This window comes from Leopardus geoffroyi, chromosome D3 (genome assembly GCF_018350155.1).
Source record: "Leopardus geoffroyi isolate Oge1 chromosome D3, O.geoffroyi_Oge1_pat1.0, whole genome shotgun sequence".
In the NCBI taxonomy this organism is placed as follows: Eukaryota; Metazoa; Chordata; class Mammalia; order Carnivora; family Felidae; genus Leopardus; species Leopardus geoffroyi.
Window position 1 is genome coordinate 23,080,277 of NC_059339.1, and position 21,746 is coordinate 23,102,022.

The window sequence follows — 21,746 nt, forward strand, 5'->3', positions numbered from 1 at the left end:
AGATCCCACCTTTGGGACTCAAACACTTACCTGACCCACAGTGGACTACTCTACAAAATCCCCTGAGATTCCATGACTCACTAACTGCTCTTATTATAGGCAGATAGCTCAATGAGCTATACTCCAACAGATTCTTTCTTAAGAAGTTAAGACCAGAAATCTTACTCAAAAGTCTACTTCAAGATGCTATTAAAACCCAGTATTTTCCTTGTTAGGAATTTAGATGATTTTAGCAATTAAAAAGTTATAAAAGATTTGGCAATCAAAAGGTACAAAGTTCCAATAAATGCTATACCATGGATGAACCTGGAGTATGTTATGCTAAGTGAAAGAAGTTAGTCATAAAAGTTCACATATGGTATGATTCCGTTTATTAGAAGTGTCCACAATAGGCAAATCTATAGTGGCAAAGTAGATTACTAGCAACCTGGGCTAGGGGGCTTGGGGAGGGAGGGAATAAAGAGCGACTACTAATGGATCTGGAGTTTCTTTCTGAGGTGGTAAAGGTGTACTAAAACTGACTGTAGTGATGGTTGCACAACTCTGTGAATACACAAAAAAAAAAAAAAAAAAAAATCAAACTGAACGCATTAAAAGGGTGAACTGTATGTGACAATCTTAAAGTGGTTTTCAAAAAGTTATAAAAGTAATCCTTTGATTAGAAAACTAAGAAGAGTAAGAAGTTAGTAAGCAAAAAAATTAAATGTCCCCCAATCCTATATCCTGGGGGGAACTATCAATTTCTTACCTCCCATTAAAATCTAAACACATACACATGCATGCACACACATAACACATATTTAACATACAGATGGATGTAAATAAAACATACTATTGAATCTATGTGACATCTTCAAGGAACAATGTAAGAAAGATTTTTGTTATTAATCCTAAAGCTCATGAACAGCCAATTAAAATTGGCAATGACCAAATTCCATTGGAACCATCAGTTTGCTTGTAGTTTTTAGATCCTCCCTCACAGAGAGAGACAAGGAAACAACTTGTATATTGCCAATATGCTCAACCGGCTCACCTGCTGAAAGGAGCCCAACTGGAAATAGAACCTCACTAATCCCTAAAATACCAACTAGCATATATAATAGGCACTGATAACAACTGAGCCGACTGATGCCAAACCTTCACAAAAGAGGCTGGCAGGGCCTTTCCTGAGCATCCTCTTTCTCTGCAATGCTTCCCAACAGTGCCCAAGAGGAACACAAGATGGCACTCTTCAGCTTGGATCTTGGGTTTTAAGGGTAATGGTACTTTACAGCTAGACTGCAACTGAGCTGTTGCACTAAGCAGTTTTCTGCAGTCTTCTAAAATGCTTCAGACCACATGATCAAGAACTAAAGCAATACAGCTAAAAATCACTAAAGAATATTTCTACCATTTTAACAAAAAATCAGGAAAAAGTATAAAAATTAACATATCCAAATGGATGAGTCCCCTACTGAACACAGAGGCTTCAATTTTATATAGAAACACGTACATATTTAAACTATCCCTAAGTTAGTGTTGGGCAAGCTCTCTAAATGACTAGAAATTTCTAATAACCACTCTGCACGAAGAGGGGAACTGTGATTTGCACTACAGATGGATGCCCTTTGCACCATCTCTGTCTTCAGTGATCAATCCAATTAAACACTCTCTCATCACAGTGCGGAAAAAACACAAATCAGGCACTGGTTCAGCGTGGTGCTGTCAGGTAACTGCTGCTAGCAACCTCAGGAATCATTACTGCAGTCTATAGACAACTAAATTCCATAAATGTATGCTGGTTTTGGAATATCTTGCCACCTGGTCTGGCAAAGCAGAGTGTGGCAGAGTATCTCCAGAACATTCTTCAACATACCCCTGACAAAGCTCCCCAATAATTTAACAACCCAGTTAGGGGCTCAGAGATACAAGACACATTTTCCAAAACAGAGGCTAGTTCCTAGAAGCCTGATTTTATGTAACTATACTAAGGAACTGTCATTTGTAATCCTTTGAGAGATTTTCTCAGAGAAATTGGAAATAAAAATTTCACTTATATATACTCTATGGTCTCTAGAAAGGATTGGGAAAAAACCCTATGGTTTGTGCCCTCTAGAATAAATTTTAGAAGGGAAGAAAGGTTTCCCATGTTTATTCTAAAAAGTTTTTCTTTAATTCGCACTTACAGGCCTCTCTACCAACAATTCACCTAAAGCCCGGTGACAGTTCTTCGCCCTCATTCTCAAAGTCAACAAACCCTACAAATGCCAGGGCTGCTGATCTAACACAGCTGTTGGCCACAGAGCAGCAGCTGGCTGCTTTCCCTATTTGAGCTGGGCCCATCACTGATAAGATGCAAATCCTTTCAGCTCTCCCTGCTCTGTAATTCCTGTGTCATCCCTGCCACTTGAGTGATAGGTAAATTTGGTGACCTATTTTTCTAGGGGTGTTTGAAAACAACAGTGATGAAAATTGATATTGAAAATTTAACAGATTCTACTGGGCCAGAAACAAATACTTCTTCATCTCTATTCAGGATGGCCATCATAATCTGCCATCAGTGGACTACATGAACAAGCTGGTTACCTCAGTGGAAATTCCACAAGGAGATAAATCCCTTCCTATACAAACTCCATATTTCAATGGAATGCCTCCTGGCATGAAAGAGTCTCTAACTAAGCCCCACTGGTTTGGCCCAAATTCAAGGAAAGCCCGAAAAGTCTGCAAACTGGGAAAATGAAATAGAGAATGTAAATATTACAAAGAGATGACATGTGAAACAGTTTCAAAATAAGAGGGAATGCTTTCTTAAAATCTTAACATGAGTCCTTGAGAACTGAGCTCCTCAATGAATTATAAAAGCAACCCCCAGGAATACAACCTACTCTGCTGAGAGAAGCCCAGTATATACAGATTCATTTAGGAGGCACAGGATACCTGTAAAGTAAGAACATCACTCCCACTTTACTAATTAGGAACAGGCTGAGGCCAGTTAGGCAATTTATTTTAAGTGCCTTAGCAAGGAGTATTAGTGAAAAGACCTGAACTCCAAAACCTCTGCTCGTTCACACTACCATCCCCCTTCTAGACTTGCTTCCTTGGCTCTCAAGCCTTTCATCTCTGAGATCTTCTACCTGGCAAAGCCCTAGCCTTCCTCTTCAAATGCTCCCTCTTAAAGCAGAACTCTTTCATGTGCTGAAGTTTCAACCACAAAGGCTATCGCAAATGACTCAATTCTATACTCCCAATTCTCACTTTCTGGAACTCACCTCTCTCAATCCAAAGGCCAACATCTGAAGCTAAATGCTGAATATTAAGCATATTATCTTCCATAGAATGTCAGAAGTATATTTAAAATAGCAAGACAAGCCACTTTTCTATTAAAATTTTCTTATCAAATAAACCATCAGCAAGTGTGCTGGATGCAGTAAACACTGGTGTGTCACTGTAAGAGTGGATTTTACAATAAGGTAGCACAGAACTGCCTGGAAAGTTCTCTGAACCCTTGTCTCCCTTCCCAGGTTAGCAACAGTAGAGGCAGCACACCTCATGCAGTGGAGAGTAACACCAGACCAAGATGGGCCTGGCCAGGCTTACTTACCTGTAGACGACAGCAGGGATGCGCTTCCAGGACCTGAAGCTTGCTACACTCTCTAGTTCTTTATCAGTGATCCAGGCAGGCACTATGAGCTCCTGTGGATAGCTACCACATAGCCTAATGAGAAAGGTGAGAAAGAGGGAGTGGGAGAAGAAGACAGAGAGAAAGAAGGAGAAACACTAGGTGAACCAGAGTTAAGGATGTTGATTAAGCTACCCCACAGCCAGTTGAAAAATAAGAAGCTTTACTTGAGTCTTGGCCTATTCAGCAGAATCAGTTGCCTTGAGTGTTTACTTATGTATATATCATGTGACACTACCATGGCCTGTTCTACCTCCTGCTGCCTTTGAGAATCTGTTGATCTTAACATCAGTAATATATAAGGGGAGTTGACAGTTACTCCACTGTAACTTTCTGTTGTTTAAAAAAACACATAGATAATTTCTAACTATACAAAGTAAATGCCCAATCTAACTACAGAAGGAAAGTCTATCACCTCTACCAGACTCTCACTCTTTCAGGCTTCTATCAAAGAGAAACATGTGAAGAAGGACAAGAGCCCACAACTTCAAGTTTCCAGAGACCTTATAGGATTATTAATGTATTCTTTGATGTGTCCTAATTATAGGTAACAGGGGCAGACATGGGTATGCAGAAACAGTACCACAGGACAGGCCACCTGCATACATAATCACAACCCCACTGATCCAAGTTAGTAATGTGAATGAGCTGTTCATCACAATTTCTATAAAACATACTTCAGAATTATTCTCAGGGGGAAAAAGCTCTGTTTTCGTTAAGAAGCAGCCAGTAGCTTCATGCTAGTCAAGCTGGTGCCCTAAAAAGCAGTTATTCCTGATAGGTATTTCACTTACAGGACAATGTCCCTCTATGGGTATTTCAATATTGCTTTTCAATAGTAAAGGCAAGAGGACTTTTAATCCAAATCCTAAAATATACAAATTCCTCCTTCTCCTGCACCACCACTCCCCTGCCCTAGCCTTATGCATTAAGGGAAAAGGCAGAGAACACAAAGTAGCTTAAGAATTGGGAGTTTTGATCATTCTGCACTAAATATCTCCTCCATCTTGTTCTCAATTTCCAGAAGATTAAATATCAGGAATTTAAAAGTCACTAAACCAACAGAATATCTATGACCAGGAGTAGGTCTACAAACTTAACACTTTCCCATAAACTCCTAAAAACAACCAGGACACGGTGACCATAGTTGATGTGCTAACCATGAGTTTTGTTCTTTTGTCTTATTTCTTTTGTCTTGTTTAAAACTTAAGAGTAAATTTAGCTCTCCTTCTTTGTAGTAGGAAGAACTTTTCAATGTCCTAAAGACTGGTTCTGAGGTAGAAACAGTGGACTCAAAGACAAAAGTTGATTTTTAAAACCAACACTGAATAGGAATTTTGAAAACCAACTGGCTTTTGAACTCATTTTTTTTCCCAACAAGCTTAGCTTAATTCAGTTTTCTGACTTCACCCAATATTCTGATCATTGTATTCCTTGTCCTGTAAGTATTACACTATCTAGTAGTCACCTCTTTAGCAAACACTAGCTGTTCACATGTAAATAAGCAGTTTCCAGCATAGGAAATGTGAGTTACACATGAGCAAAGCCTGTGTAGGTTTTGTAGTCTCAGGCTCTCTGAGGCCTCTCCTCCAGTCTCCACCTCCATTCTCTGCTTTATCTTGTGATGGAGACCAGGCAAAGGTACGACAGACCTAAAGCTCCCATTTTTTTCATAACACCCCAAGGTTCTTAATTCCTTAGGCAAGGTCCATGTTAAGAGCTACATACAGTAATTAGCTGTAGTTTTTCCAATTAAAAATGAAATGCTCTGATGGCTACCCACAAACAGACCAGGAAAATAGCCATCATGATTTGAGACAACTCAAAAAACGGAATGATTAATGCCTCCAACTGCTAGAGGGAATCCTAAGAATATTAATTTAAATCTCTTGAACAATCTTTTGTTTTATAGAAATCTGGATCACCAAAATCATAGTAGTTAACTGCCCTCCCCCACACCAAAGTACTTACACCTTTTAAGGAAACAGGTAATGGGAAATATTTAATGATTATATTAATATTTAATGATTAAATGATCAAAGCTATGAAGTTAGAAAGAATAGTACTTAACGTCTATTTCATAGAATCTGGAGTAAAATTTGTCATAAAAATTCCCTGCTGAGTGTTTTATCACCGCTTGTGAGATCACTGATTCTATCTCCAAAGTGAGGTCAATTGGTGATGAGAACAATGGAAACTGCTGGCCTACCCGTGAACACAATACTGCCCAGGAAATGCATGTACCAGGAAGAACAGAGGCCTGGAGGGGATGGAAAAGAAGTTTCCAGCTAGAATCCTATTAAGGATCACTTTTCCACTCCAGTGAAAGCAATGGGAACAGAAGGCTCAAGAAGTACTCTGAAGACCCTGCAGTGAGATGTAATAAATCTCTATTGAAAGAAAATGTCTAAGTTCACATGTTCTGCCACATGAGAATTGGGGTATCTGCAAAGGCACTGGCTATGAAACACAGTCCACAGGGTCCCATACAACTCACTTATATTTCTCATTGATATTGGAAATCCTCCAGGCGTTGTTCATATCAAAACCCATCCGCTCCACTTCGTTTTTAAATCTTGACGTTACATGCTCCCCTAGGGGCCAAGGACAGCAGAAAGAAATGAATACCATTTTGCAAAACAGGTAGAATAAAAGCATAGCTACCCTGCTAGTTATTATATAAAGAAAATATATATTAGTTTTAGTTTAAAACTACAGTTTTAGTTTTAAATATATTTAGTTTTAGTTTACAAATTCCCTGCCAGGACAAGGCTATATACAAAGGAATGAGGAAATTAAATTTTTTAATTGAAGTACAGCTAACATACAATTTACATTAGTTTCAGGTGTAAGACATAGTGCTTCAACAACTACGTACATTATGAAATGCTCACCATAAGTACAGGTACCATCTTTCACCATACAAAGTTATTACAGTATTACTGACTGAACCCTATTCTGCTAGTGGAAGTTTATACCTCTTAATCCCCTTCACCTATTTTGCCCATCCCCTACACACCTCCCCTCTGGCAACCACCAGTTTGTTCTCGGTTTTTATGAGTCTGTATGTTTTTTAGATCCCACATATAAGTGAAATCATATGGTATTTGTCTATCTCTGTCTTATTTCACTTAGCATAATAACTTCTAGGTTCCTCCATGATGTCACAAATGCCAAATTTTCTTTCTTTTTTTTAATGGCCCATTATCCCTGTGTATGGAATATTACACACATATACCACCACATCTTCTTTATCCATTCATCTATTGACAAATGCTTAGGCTGTTTCCACATCTTCAAATTTTGATCAAGAATCAGGTTATTTCAGGGCACCTGGGTGGCTCAGTCGGTTAGGTGTCAGACTTCACCTCAGGTCATGATCTCGCAGGTCGGGTGGGTTTGAGCCCCACATCGGGCTCTGTGCTGACCGCTCAGAGCCTGGAGCCTGCTTCAGATTCTGTGTCTCTCTCTTCCCCTCCTCTGTTCGTGCTCTGTCTCTCTCAAGAATAAACATTAAAAAAAAAAATTTTTTTTTTTTTTTTTTTTTTAAAGAATTAGGTTATCTCATCTAATCACTACTACCTACTCTGAGTGGTTATCACTGAGTTCATTTTACACAGGATAAAACTGAGACTGAGAGAGGTTATTATGGCAAGTCTGTCTGGTCCCAAAACCCAGTCCTTGTCACTACACTGGCTACTTTCCTAGGTCCACACTCACAGTATACATAAAAAATAATATAGATCTACAACTCATCAGAAAGACTAAGGGCCAGATCTCAAAACTTAGGTTTTCTGGAGTTTAAGATAGTGCACATAATATAGTATTAGGTTAACACTCTCTCAACAGGGTCTACTAATCAAACATTAGTATTTCTACAGTGGAATGCATGGATAATTCACACTAAATGAGATAAGTCAAGCTTCATTTCAGCTCAGACCAGGTCAAGCCACCAAATATGATAAGAAAAATCTTTTTATTTTCAGAGGCTTATAGATTATAGAATTTTAGAGATCACAAAACTATAATAACTCCCAGTACCTAGGAATCTCAGGAAACACCATACTACTAACTAAAGTGCTGACCACCTGTAAGAACATTCACCCAAACAAGTATAACCTGCCCACATTTTGCCCTAATGAAACTGGCTTTCTCTTCCTAAAGACAGTGAGCTACAAAGGCAGAAATGAACCTAACATAAAAATCATTAAATCTGAAATAACCTTCTTCCTTGAAAGCACACAGAGTCCTAGGGCAGTAAAACAAACAAACAAAAAACGATTAAACAGTATCTCTAATATGTAGTGTTATAGGTAGTAAAGTAAATGCTGGTGGGGGCTGGGAGAAACAACAATAACAAAAGCACAAAGCAGATTGCTTTGGTGATCAAAGTATAAAGCTTTGCTCTCCCTGGGAGTGGAGCTTCAGAACAGCAAACACCAATTACTTGAATGAAGGACAATTCTATAAAACTACTTCCTATTTAAACTGCTTTTCTTGAGTTTAAACTAGGTATTATACGTTTCCTGAAGGAGAGCTATAAAAAAATGAGGTGCAGAGATGCAGGAAGAAATAATCGGCTGAATGCATCCCATTCTGGAAAAATTTTAGAAATGATGTGGGCTTTGAAATAGGAAAAAAGCTATCCAAATTGGGGTGCCATCTGTCTACAAATTGCAAGGAATAGTGACCATCAAGAATATTAGACAGTCTTTCACTTATAATCCCAATCTAAAAACTATAAAACTGTAACAATTTCCAACTTCATTCATTAATGAGATTTTTCCCACCTCCGTACAGCTCCAAGTCTTTGCAAAAGGTTAAAAGTACTTTAATGATTGTTAACATTAGTACCTCCATCTTAGTGTAAGCACATAGATACTTTAAAATAATCACTGGCAAAATCACCACCAGCATCACCACCACTGGTAATTTACCACACAGAACTGTTGCCCAAAGAAAAGCTTACAACCATCATCAGGAGCATGAAGTTCTGAGCGACAAAGAAATATATACCGCCTAGCAAGCATAAAGCATTTGTTATTCAAGTTCCTTGAGAAAAAAGACTTTTAACTACCTTTGTATCCTCTACAGCACTAACTTCCTAACTTTGAAAATGACCATCACAATTGAATTATGTTTTATATCATAATCCAACATAACGTTTATTTTTAAGAGTTTCACAAAACTGTACCTACCATTACTATGTGTGACTCATTTTGGTATTTTCTATCCTAAGTGTTTCATTTTGTATTTCATTTCTTAAAACTTTGATTTCATGACCCACAAGTGCATAACAACTAACAGTTTGAAAAGTAATGCTTTAAAAAAAAAATCTAGCAATGGGATGCCTTGGTGGCTCACAGTCGGTTAAGTGCCCAACTTCGGCTCAGGTCAGGATCTCATGGTTCATGGGTTCAAGCCCCGCATCAGGCTCTGTGCTGACAGCTCAGAGTCTCGAGCCTGCTTCAGATTCTGTGTGTCTCTCTCTCTCTCTCTCTCTCTCCCCCTCTCTCTCTGCCCCTCCCCTGCTCATGCTCTCTAACATTAAAAATATATATATGTATTTTTTTAATATAGGAGACCTTAAATATATGAGTAATTCAACTGGCTTTTGCCAAATTGTGTTAGAAGTTCCCTTATATTTATTCAGCCAGAAAAATGAATGCCAAGCACATCTCTTTGATTTCTCTTAAGAATTTCTAAGAATTCTCATGTTTCCACAATACTAGATACACTATAATCCATTTTAAATATTACGGTTGTAAGTTTCTTCTTTTTTGAGGAGAGACGGTGCACATGGGGGAGAGGGGCAGAGAGAGAAAGAGAATCTTTTTTTTTTTTTTTTTTTTAACGTGTATTCATCTTGAGAGAGCAAGTGCACACGAGTAGGGGGAAGGGCAAAGAGAGAGGGAGAGAGAGAATTCCAAGCAGGGTCCTCACTGTCAGTGCAGAGCCCAGTGTGAGGCTTAATCCCACGACCCATGAGATCATGAGCTGAGCTGAAACCAAGAGTCGGACGCTTAACGGACCAAGCCACCCAGCTGCCCCTGGTTATAAGTTTTTTATTTTGCTTTATATTTCCATTTCAACCCTCCTGTCTGCCCTCCCCCAATCTCAAATGAAATTTGTCCCTTTTTAATATTTAGTTCTTTCTTGTACAACAAATGCAAACAGTCCAGCAATTCTTATTTTAGTGGGAATGAAAACCTTTTTAAAGCAATGAGCCCCTCTAACATAACCAGTGTCAAGAGGCAGTCTAAAAAATTTTCCCCCAAAAAAATCTAGCTCCCTGGGTGATCCTGAGTATTCGAGCCCACAATTATAGACAGCTTAAAGGCCTGTGATAGAAGAGCCAGACCTCTACCCAGGATGTAAGGGAAAAAGAACAGCACCAGAGTCAGGGAAGGTGAGAACCAGCCCTTCCAGATTTTCAAATATAGGAGGAATCATTCTTTTCTATGAACAAAGGTCCCAGTACAGTCATCTAAATGTACGCTTACTGGACTGCATTCAAATACGTAAGACAGACTCTGCTGGCAGGGGCTTTTGCTTTATAGGAAACAGGCAGCTGCACAACAGTGTAAGACCCAGAGTCCTATGCTGTTCATGGTTAAACAAAATGCTTAATGGGCATTTCACAGAAGAGAGGTCAGAAAGGTGGGCCTGATGCTACTAAACTAACAAATGAATTGCCCAATCATCTGTCAGGACTCCTGCCTAATTCTCAAGTACAGAACTATCACCAAGAAGGCTGCTACAATGAAGAAAAGAAAACTGAGCATGTGGGAGAGAAGCTTTAAGCTTTTAATCCATTCCTTTTTTAGTCTGCAATGGGTCTAAGAGCGGAGTCAACAGTTTTGCAAAGGCTTTTGCAAGTTTCACAGGTAAACTTCCAATAACAATGTTGAGACTTCTTCCAAAGCTAAGACTCAGAGCTTTGGCTACAATGTGGCTTGCTTAACTATAACAGCTTCAACAGTCAGAAACTAAGATTTATATAAATACAAGGTAATGATGCAATTTTCCCATTTCCCTCCTCCCTGACACATTCTACTCTTAACAGGCTAGGCAGAGAAGAATCCATAAAAGGCCTTATTAAGTACTAAAAGACTAAATAAACTAATAACTTCAACCCTTCAGAGTCCATGCTTATGATCTCATGTGTTGGAGCAGATTATACAAAGGCATTTCTTTGAAATATCTCAAGTGCTGTCTCACCCTAAAGATGACTTAGAAGAATGTGGTTGTCTGGTATGCTCATATTTGGTGAGTAATGTTGTAGCCACCATCAACACTCAACAATATTGGGTGGAGACAGAAGAACCAGGTTGACTGACTTTAAAAATGCCACCACAGTGTTTTGCATAAGAGCAAGTTTTCCCTCTGTACTCCATAGTGAAAATATATAAAAAGGAAAAAGCCATACATATGCACATACTCAAACCAAGTACAGTACGATTCCTTGTGACAGCAAGTTAACTTAGTGTGGATTTGTATATACTACGAAGAAACAAAATACAACCATCACTCAGAGTAAGTTCCAACCAATCAGTTACAATGGCATCACCTTGTAGATTCAGTTTCCAAAATGTTTTAACAAGTATGGCACATAGGAAGCACTCAAATATTTACTGAACTCTCCAGCAATAACAGATCTGATCTGCAGGATACCCTGATCAACTTGGACAGAAGAACAGGAATGTCTCAGTTTGAAGAACAAAGGAAATTAAAGTACAGAGAAGATAAATGGCTTCCCCAATATTTTTTTAATTAAATGGTAAAATATATGTATTTGAATTCAGGTTTCCTAGTTCTTAAATCAGTACTTTACCCCCCAAATACCTCCATCCATCAAAAACTCATTAAAAGACAGAGGACACTACAGACATCTATATGTTCTGGTGGCCAAAGAATACCAGATCAGAAAGGGAAGGGCCTGGGGACCCAAGTCATCCCAGCTCAAGACAAAGCAATCCATAATTAAAAGAGTGAAGCTCTGGGATGCCTGAGTGGCTCAGTCACTTAAGCGTCCAACTCTTGATTTCAGCTCAGGTCATGATCTTGTGGTTCATAATATCGAGCCCCGTGTCCAGCCCTGTGTTAACAGCACAGCGACTGCTTGGGATTCTCTTTCTCCCTCTTTCTCTCTCTTCCCCTCCCTGCCACTTCACTGTCTCTCAAAATAAATAAACATTAAAAAAAAAAAAAAAAAAAAAGGTGAAATTCTGATGTAGCACATCTTAGCAATACCCTAAGAGATGGCCCAAATCCAAAAGAAACTAATTTTATCAAGGGAATAAAGAATCATCTAAAGAGATGAGGAATTTTCAGTCTGTAGTTGTGAGAAAACAAATTAGAATAAAACAAGCCCTGCTGACTAACCAACCTAAAACTAGGGAAATGCCCTTTAGAATTAGGAGTCTTAAACAACTGAAGTTCTTATATAACATAAGGTGCAGCAAGATATACTCACTAACTTCATTATCCTAGGAAACGGTAGAGACTAAAAAAATAGATTTTTTTGAGAGACAGAGAGGGAGGGAGGGAGGGCGGGAGGGAGGGAGGGAACGAACACAAGCAGGAAAGAGAATCTTAAGCAGGCTCCACGCCCAGTGCAGAGCCCAATGGAGCTCAATCTCCCAACCATGAGATCATGACCTGAGCCAAAATCAAGAGTTAGACGCTTAACCAACTGAGCCACCCAGGTGCCCTGAGAGTAAAAATTTGATAAGATACAGTGGTTAAAAATTCAGCAAATATACATGTAAGATCTGTGCATTTCCCTGTAGGTAAATTTTATCTTTAAGAAAAAAAACCTTGACAAAAGCCATAAAGAACAACAACAACAAAAATACAATGGCTTCTCAATAAAGAAGGAAAAAGAAAAAGATGCAACGGATAAAGGAGTGAAGTGAGAGACAGTCTAAGGACATTACAATATCCAAGGATGGTGTGGACTCTTATGGCTGACTATGAGCTCCACTGGCCCGACCAGGCTCATGAGCAGCTTGGATTCCTGATGCTTTCCTTCAGGCTCCATGAGGGCAGGTACCAATTTTTAATCTCCACATCCACAGAACTTTCCCCCAGTCAACTCTCAATAGCTGAGAACTGGGTTTAGGTACTAGCTCTGTCACTGACTGACGGTGGGACTTAGCAACAGGCTTTACCTCTGAGTCTCATTTCTTTGGCTCCCAAAACAGAAACACCAGGCTATCCTGCCTGTTTGACGAGGTCATAAGGGTCAAACAAAAGTATACATCAAAGCATCTTTAAAAATAAGATGATGCTTATGCTGTATTTTAATTATGAACCAAAATTTTCAACCAGTGAGTGAGCCAGGAAACAAAGTAATGCAAGCAAAGCTAGATTAGCCTCAAATGTTTAAAACGACTCAGGGCAAAACTGTTAAGATCAAAAATTCAGGATTAAAAACTGGGGTTTAAAAAAAAAGTCCCAAGAGGAAACTTTATTGGAAGGAAGCTCACAACTCTTCACTGTTTAGAAATCCAAGACTTTGCTTCCAGGCTTGACACACTAAAGATTGAGTGTTGGACCAGCAAAGTTCATTTATGGCAACACAAAGTTTACAGACAACTACATGCAAAGGAATAACATGAACTTGATCCAAGCCATTTCTGAGTGAGAAAGAGTAGGACAAAGATCTGCGAAATTAGAAGGCCTAGGCTCCAGCACAGGCTCAGCTTCTGTATTTGTCCTGAAGGAAGTCACCCGGCCTCTCTGGACCTCTGTTTCATCTATGAGATGAAAGGGGTAACAATAGGAAAATGTATGACTTGAAAACAAGAAGATACAGATGCCTGGGTGGCTCAATTGGTTAAGCATCCAACTCTTGATTTTGGCTCATCATGATCTCATACTTTGTGAAATCGAGCCCCATGTCGGGCTCTGTGCTGAGAGCACAGAGCTTGCTTGGGATTCTTTCTGCCTCTCTCTCTCTCTGCCTACCTCCAATCAAAATAAATAAACAAACCTTTTTAAAAAAAGAAAATAAGAAGATAGTGAAAGGCCATTTTGTATGCCATTACTCTGAGCCCTAATGTCACACACTTCTGGACCTTTGTTCATGCTACTTGTTCCAACACTTTTCCTTTTTCTCTACTCAATGAACCCTTCTACCTTCAACGAACCCTTATCCTACCTCAAAAGCCACCATGAACGTGAAGTCTTCACATTTGGGAATTCATGGCTCCCTTCCATTAGGCTTCTTACAACACCCATTAAACCTTACTGTATGTATATGTGTATGTATATATATATATATATATTTTTTTTTTTTTAGCCCCAGCAGATTGTGATGTGTTCTTCCTTTCCCCTAAAAGGCAGGAAACATGCTCTATTTATCTTAGAAGAATGATGCACAAATGCTTAGGTGCTCCATAAATATACACTGATTCAATACATGAATGCTTAGGAGTCCCATTTCATGTTAAGGGTACCTCAAACAATAATAGAACCACCATTTTTACATTTTAGAAAGGTCTACCTGGTCTGCACAGGTCTCCATGTTGTTCTTTTTCACTGGCGTAGACCTCCATGCACCAAGCATGGTATGCAAATGAGAAGAGATCTTCTATTTTAGCAGGTGGTCGGATTGCATTGTTTAGTCTCTTAAGCCACTCTTGACACTGCTCAAAGGTTGAGAACTGACACCTTTGTAAAGCCAAACAAATATGGATGTAATTAGAAGACAGCTGACAATATCAATAAGGGAAGCCAACATTTCAAGAGTACCTAACTCCCAGTGCAGTGACAGCTACGGTCAAGAAAAGCATCAGAGGTCATGTTTCACATGTTTATCATTTGTAATAACTACAGGTCCAACAAATTTTAGCCAATGGTACAAAATGTCAAAAAGGAAAAAAAAATGGACATGTGGAAAACTTATTTTTTGGACTAATTAAATGCTTAAGATTGATTAATGGTAATTATTAAAGTAAAATGGCAGTTTTCTCTTCCATGAGTAAGGTTTCCTTCTTCTGTATCTTCCACCAAAGCTTTATGGTTGTCAAGAAATAGGTTTAGAGAATGTTCATTTTGTTGTTATAACCTATTAGGCCAAGCTCAAAAATAAATCACAGCGCAACTTTTGGCCAGTCAGATAAGTTCAAATCTGTCTACTCAGCCATTAGAATAAATCAGTAATTGTACATCCAAAATAAGATACATTACACTGAAACTTTCAGCTGTAACCATGTAACCAAACAATTCTACTGTCAACTGCAATTTTCAGTACATACAGATTAAAATAATTAGGGCAAAAAATACTTCACCTTTTTAAATGCCAACAGTGTTCAAAACTGAGTAATTAATAAACAAGTTGTAGTCAGTACCTATGAAAAGCAAGCCAAATCTCAATGGCTACAAAGGAACTTATTTACCTTAAAACCAAGGAGTCCCCTGTAAACCTCTCCCCCATCCCAATCAATGTGGCTCATCAGTATGTCAACACACAACGTTTACTGGCACTCCAAAGTTAATCAAAGAGATAAACTAAAAACTTGCGGAATTTAGAACTTCTAGAGCTACTAAATTTAAAAACACCTTTCAGTCATCATTTTGCAACCATTATAGTAAAGACAACATCAGATAAAAACCATAATGGATGCTAAATCTATGAAGAAATTTGATGAGAAGCAGGATATTTTCATTGTCTTAAAGTTTCTCCCACAGACTGTTTATCAGTTGCAAAGGAGAAAATGTAGGAATTATACAGAAAGCAGGGGACATCTTGACAAGACAGATCAAAATTGACATCAGCAATAGAGACAGATGGACACCGTTTGCCAACAGATTCAGTAGAGTACCCTGAAAAGGACACAACCTCACACATACAGTATTGCAGCTGAAAATACACCACCTCAATTTAATCATAAGGAAACACTGGACAGACACAAAATGAGAAAAATTCTATTAAAATAAAAGATTATATTCTTTACAGTGTGAATGTCATCAAAGACAAAGAGATGGAGAAAAATGCTTCAGATTAAATAAGGCTACAGAATCATGGCAATTAATGTAATACCTGACCTTGCATGGACCCTATTCTGAATGAGGAATGCTAGAAAGGGCATTATTAGGTCAAGTGACAAAACTGGAACATGGATAGCAGACTGGATAAAAGTATTATGAGTGTAAAGTTGTGAAGTTGATAATGACAACACGGTTATGTAAGAAAATATCCCTATTCTTAGGAAAGCACATCAAAGTATTTCAGGATGAAAAGCCAGGATCATGTAATTTACTTTCAAATTGTCTAGAAAAAGAAACACACACACACACACACACCACAAAGCCCCTGTAAATAATAAAGCAAATGGGGTAAAATGTTAAAATCAGTGTTTTTGTAATATTTTATTGTTGCACTTTTTTTTGTAAATTTGAAATAATTTCCAAATAAAAAATTTAAAAAACACTTTTCAAATAGCAAAGTAGCCTAAAGATAAAATATTTCAGGCACTAACTACTCAGAAAATATTCCTAACAAGGCTGACCCTCAAAAGCTATTCTTCTGTTACCAAACCAGAGATCTATTCTTTTAAAAATACATTTGGGGCGCCTGGGTGGCGCAGTCGGTTAAGCGTCCGACTTCAGCCAGGTCACGATCTTGCGGTCCGTGAGTTCGAGCCCCGCGTCGGGCTCTGGGCTGATGGCTCAGAGCCTGGAGCCTGTTTCCGATTCTGTGTCTCCCTCTCTCTCTGCCCCTCCCCCGTTCATGCTCTGTCTCTCTCTGTCCCAAAAATAAATAAACGTTGAAAAAAAAAAAAAATACATATTTTGGGGGCACCTGGGTGGCTTAGTCGGTTAAGTGTCCGGCTTCAGCTCAGGTCATGATATCACGGTTTGTGAGTTTGAGCCCCGCGTCGGGCTCTGTGCCGACAGCTCAGAGCCTGGAGCCTGCTTCAGATTCTGTGTCTCCCTCTCTCTCTGCCCCTCCCCTGCTCACACTCTTTGTCTCTCAATAATAATAAAAAAAATTTTAAAAATACATATTTTTCCACACTAAATAGCAGCATAAATATATCACATACCTGATAACTTTGCAGTCTTTGCAAGTCAAATGAAGCTGAAATATATCTCGGCATTCAACACTTTCTATAAGCTGTAATGGAACCTGCAATTTAAAAATATGAATTCCCCTTAGTCAAGAAGGCATTGACCCTGCAGTTCCCTCAGTGGGTCGAACAAGAAAGATTCAAAAGCTCTACAGGGGAAGACAGCAAGCAGAACTGCAAATTTATCTGTCCCATTAGTATTCAAGTGATTTACTATGGAGTGAACTAGGGTTTCCCTTTCTTTTCCTCTAAATTAACAGCCTCAAGTCATGTCTGAGCATGAAGACAACGAATAAAGAGAAGGCACCATCTCTGGAAGAACAGGGAAATATGTCATCTCTCAAGCATCAAACTCACAATCTCTCCAAGTACTACTTTATACACTATAACTAGCTGTTATTTGCAATGGCAAAGAAGCTGACGGGAACCAGAATGGTAATCTTATTTACAGAAAAGAAGTGCAGATCAAGGTGACAATGGGACTATACTTACTGGCCCCAAATGACAAGTGGGCTTGTGGCTTTGTGTCAGCAAAGGAGCATCTTGAAAAAGATTGGAGATCTCAACTGCCTGCAAGCTGCACAGAAAAGATGTAGCTGCTTGTCAGGCTCTCTGATAAGCAGAAGAGACCCACAGGTATCAAAGTGCAGGGAGCAGGCCACACAGTGGTCAAAGGTCCTAAAACCAGTGAGGTCTAATTTGCTTCAAAAGACCAGAGGAGCTGAGTGGGGTTTGAAGTATGAACAAGATGGAATGGTTCTCTCCCCTGACAATATGGTGAACAGACTGTACTGAACACAGAAGTACAATAGTGGAGAGGGATGGGAGAAGAGAGGCAAATAGAGAAAGCATTTGAACAAGGTGACAGATCCTCAAGTTGATGTAAGATTCCTCCCTCTTGCTCAATTCACCTTGACTCTACCCCTGGTTTCAAAAAACAATTTCCAAAACTTCTATATATGAATGTTTTTTTTTTAATGTTTATCCATTTATTTTGAGAGAGAGAGAGAGAGAGAGAGAGAGAGAGAGAGACAGAGACACTGACTGAAGTGGGGGAGGGGGAGAGCATCTCAAGTAGGCTCCATGCCATCAGAACAGAGCCTGACGTGGGGCTCAATCACATGAACCAGGAGATCATGACCCAAGCTGAAATCAAGAGTCAGATGCTTGGGGAGCCTGGGTGGCTCAGTCGGTCAAGCATCTGACTTCAGTTCAGGTCATGATCTCACAGTTCATGAGTTCGACCCCCCAGGCTCTCTGCTGTCAGCATAGAGTCAGCTTCAGACCCTTGGTCTCCCTCTCTCTTCCCCTCCCTCCCTTGCCCACACGCCCTCTTTCTCACTCTTAAAAATAAACATTTAAAAAAATTTTTAAAAGAGAGAGAGAGAGAGAGAGTGAGTGAGTGAGTGTTGGACACTTAACCAACTGAGCCAACCAGGTGCCCCTCCAAAACTTCTAAAGAGAGCCTGGTAAAATAATTGTGGATACACTCATTCCTCGAAGAAGGTGTAGACCACTGTCTCTTACACTGTATCATGCCCAGCCAAAATGTAGCTCTGGGAATTGCAAGTAGCATTCCAACAATTCATGTGTAGCATGAAAAGAGGAGGGCACTCTCCTCCAATACAGAAACAAGAAAGTGATGCCTGCACAGGGTAGCCCTCATATTAGCTAAGCCAGTTTCAGAAACAGGCTTCCTGCAAACCCTGCCCCACCATGCAGTTGCCAGAATCAGCAACCTCTCAGGACGATGATGTCAGGATCAAAAAGAAGCCCAGTGCTGGATGTCTGAGACCAGAAACAGAAACTGGGGCAGGGATTAAAAAAGAGAAGAAAGCAAAATAATATTATACAGATAATGACTGGAAGTTTCTACCTCAGAACTAGAGCCTTCTTCCTTAGTTCTAAGTCTACAATCTACAAAATGTCCTTATACTTGTGATAGGACTGAGGGTAAGGGAAGAAATCTTGCCTGTGTTCTGATAAAAAAAGAAGCTCTGGCCCTCTGTTTTTAAGTCCTTAACCACAAGGTGCTACAGAAACAGCAGGTGATGCGGCTAAAAATTTTTTTAAGACGTGTACATCTCAGAAGGAAAAAACAACAATATATACCAATCAGTAGGGATAAACTATCAAGAATTGTGAAGAATAGTAGATTAAAAAGATAGAGAATGGAAGACAATGCTGATTTGTTTCCAGGCCAGTCCTTTGGCCTGTAAGAGACTCATATTGCTTTGTTGTTGTTGTTTTTAAATGTACCCTCATTTCCCTTCTTCCTCCCTTCCCAAAAGTGGCTGCCAGAATGGCAATTAAGAATTCTAATTTCAATTTTCTAAAATTTTACCAACTAAAATTTTGCTTGCTTCCTAATTTCCTCGGACAAGTTTCCAAACTTCCTGTTTTCTGAACATCAGATGGTCACAACTTAGCAAGTCCCAGGCAGAGGGAATACAAAGAACCTAGAGTGGAGTAAAAGTGAGCTTTAAAAATCCACTGATTTGGAGAGACAGATCTCTGAGCAGTCACCTGAATCCCAGGTCCCTCTCAATCACCTCTCCTTATAACCATAAAATCTGAAAACCAACTAATGCTATTAGCAGCTGCTAGAGGGACTGGACCAGCCTAAGCTACTGTGCTACAAAGAAGAGGTAAGCTTGACATCCCCTACTATTGTCTGAGACCCCAAGGGCCTGGGTCCAGACTTCCAGAATAATGAAATACCTCAGAGCATGTGAAATATTCACTACCTAAAATGCATTCGATATGCAAATTTTTACACATTTTTCACATTGCAAATTTAAGGAAGAAGGGTATAAATACCAGATGCTAGTATGCAGATCTACCTGGCAAATCAACAGAAACAACCATGTGTACTCAAGTCATAGATATGGAAAACAGCAGATTTTAATGCTCATGCAGATTGTCACATGCAGGGAAGTTTAATATGCAGCAATAAGAAGAGAGACATAAGAGAGAAATACCTGATTTTATATCAAATGAACATCTCCCTTTTTTCTTCTCATTTCTACCCCAATCCCCATCAAGACTGCTTCCTCTTCTAAAAAGGTGGAAGAGGCCTTCTTTTCCTCTTCATACACCCAAACAAAACATATAAGGTCTCTACTTTTTTTTAAAGGCCTACTTCATTGCTTTAGGTTTCTGAATTCTCCTTATACATCAAAAACGATCTCTTACCATTTCTATAACCAGAAACACCCAATGTTCAACCCCATCAGCAAACAATTACAGATTCTCATCAGTGCCACTGAATTCTATGTCACTGAATTTATGTCATTCAATTCTAGGCCATTTTACAGCCCAGGGAGGTTAAGCCTCTATACTAGAAGCTAGAGGCAAAGTCAGGACCAGAAAACCATGTCTGTCCTCTAGCGTAGGCTCCTTCCATTATAATGGTGCACCTTTCTTTCTTCCACTGAGATTGTCCCTCCTTTCTGCAGGAGTTCTACTTTAATATTTCTTTCAGAATTAAGTGGTCTTTCCATCAAAGACCTTTAAGAAGAAAACAGAATTTAAACCAAGATGATTTGGGGACAGTTCTATCCATGGAAGAGTAGGAAGAATCTAATTCAAATTCTCCCTAACCTACTGATTTCAGTGTTTTGTGCCAACTCATTTTCTTTTTGCTTCTTTCTCCTCTACCTTCTACGTGACAGGTAATTCTGTCTTCCTTTACAGTGCGTTTCCACTTATAAACTCCACCAAACTCATGCTCAAAACAAAACACCAAACACACTCAGTGCTGTTAATTCCTCAAAAGGCCAACAGTTACATCACAGACACCAAAATTCGTAAGAGCATCAATCCAAAAAAGCAGGAGAGCAGCAGTTAAAAACTTAATAAACATGCACAGTATTAAAGACCCACAGTACCGTCTCATTCCAGAGGGAATTTTATGTCATCATAACCTAGTATGTTTACTTCATTCTGGGTGTGTGTGTGTGCGCGCATGTGTGCGTGAATGCATGCACGTGTACATTATTTTTAAGCACCAGAATTTAAAACTGGGATAATTTCTACCTTTTACAAACAATGTACTGGGGCACCTGGGTGGCTCAGCAGGTTTAGAGTCCAACTTCAGCACAGGTCATGATTTCACAGTTCGTGAGTTTGAGCCCCACACAGGGCTTTGCACTGACAGCGTGGAACGTGCTTTGGATTCTCTGTCTCCCTCTCTCTCTGTCCTTCCCCAGCTCACACTCTCTCTCTCAAAAATAAACATTTTTAAAAAATAATAAAAGCATACTCTTTTTATAGAGTGAATGATAAGTACTAATCCTGTACATACGTTTGAAGTAAAAATGGCAGGAACAGGGGTACCTGGGTGGCTCTGTTGGTTAACTCTTGATTTCATGATCTCACGGTTTGTGGGTTTGAGCCCCACGTCCGGCTCTGCACTGACAGTGCAGACCCTGTTTGGGATTCATTCCTTCCCTCTCTCTCTCCCTCTCTCCCTCCCTCCCTCCCTCTGCCCCACCCCTGCTTGCATTCTCAGTCTTTCTCTCAAAATAAAGATTTAAAAAAAAAAAAAAAAAAAGGCAATAACGGAGTGAAAATAGTAAGTCAAAATCTAAAATCTGTAATAAACTGTGGAATATCTGGGCCCTAAATCTTCTATAAAAACCAGTCAGAAGAAGACTGTCACAAGTTAAAGACCCAAACTCTTTACTGTTCACCTTTTATATTTACAATCTACTCTTCAGTACTGATTTAGAGATCTCTGCTGGCACACGAATGCTGCAACCAAGGTGCATTAACTGTTAAGAATAACTTCCTTTTGATGCTTGGGGAGTAAAGATTTTTGCTGTACTAAAATGTGAAAAAATGTGAAAAAACGCTAAGGAAAGTCTTTGCAGCTGTTACAATTTCACATTTTTCCTAAGAAGCGTTAACAGACCAGGTGGAAACAGAAGTTTTAATGTCCTTTTTCAAAATTTTACAAATTATTCCTCATTGAAATTCAGTTTACATTTTTTGAAGGTCACAATCCC

At 39.2% G+C, this 21,746-nt stretch overlaps 1 protein-coding gene across 18 annotated transcripts in view; it reads right to left on the bottom strand.

The window, feature by feature from the left end:
- MTMR3 (myotubularin related protein 3) overlaps positions 1-21,746 on the bottom strand; it is a 150,823-nt gene that overhangs the window by 22,779 nt on the left and 106,298 nt on the right. For 17 of the 18 annotated variants that reach the window (XM_045457746.1, XM_045457753.1, XM_045457751.1 and 14 more), the window contains 4 exons: positions 16,714-16,796; positions 14,169-14,335; positions 6,156-6,252; positions 3,581-3,694 (listed from right to left, as the gene is read on the bottom strand). In XM_045457746.1, the coding sequence (XP_045313702.1) occupies positions 3,581-3,694; positions 6,156-6,252; positions 14,169-14,335; positions 16,714-16,796 (461 nt within the window). The remainder of the gene's footprint in view (positions 1-3,580; positions 3,695-6,155; positions 6,253-14,168; positions 14,336-16,713; positions 16,797-21,746) is intronic. The other variant, XM_045457757.1, reaches the window with a different exon arrangement.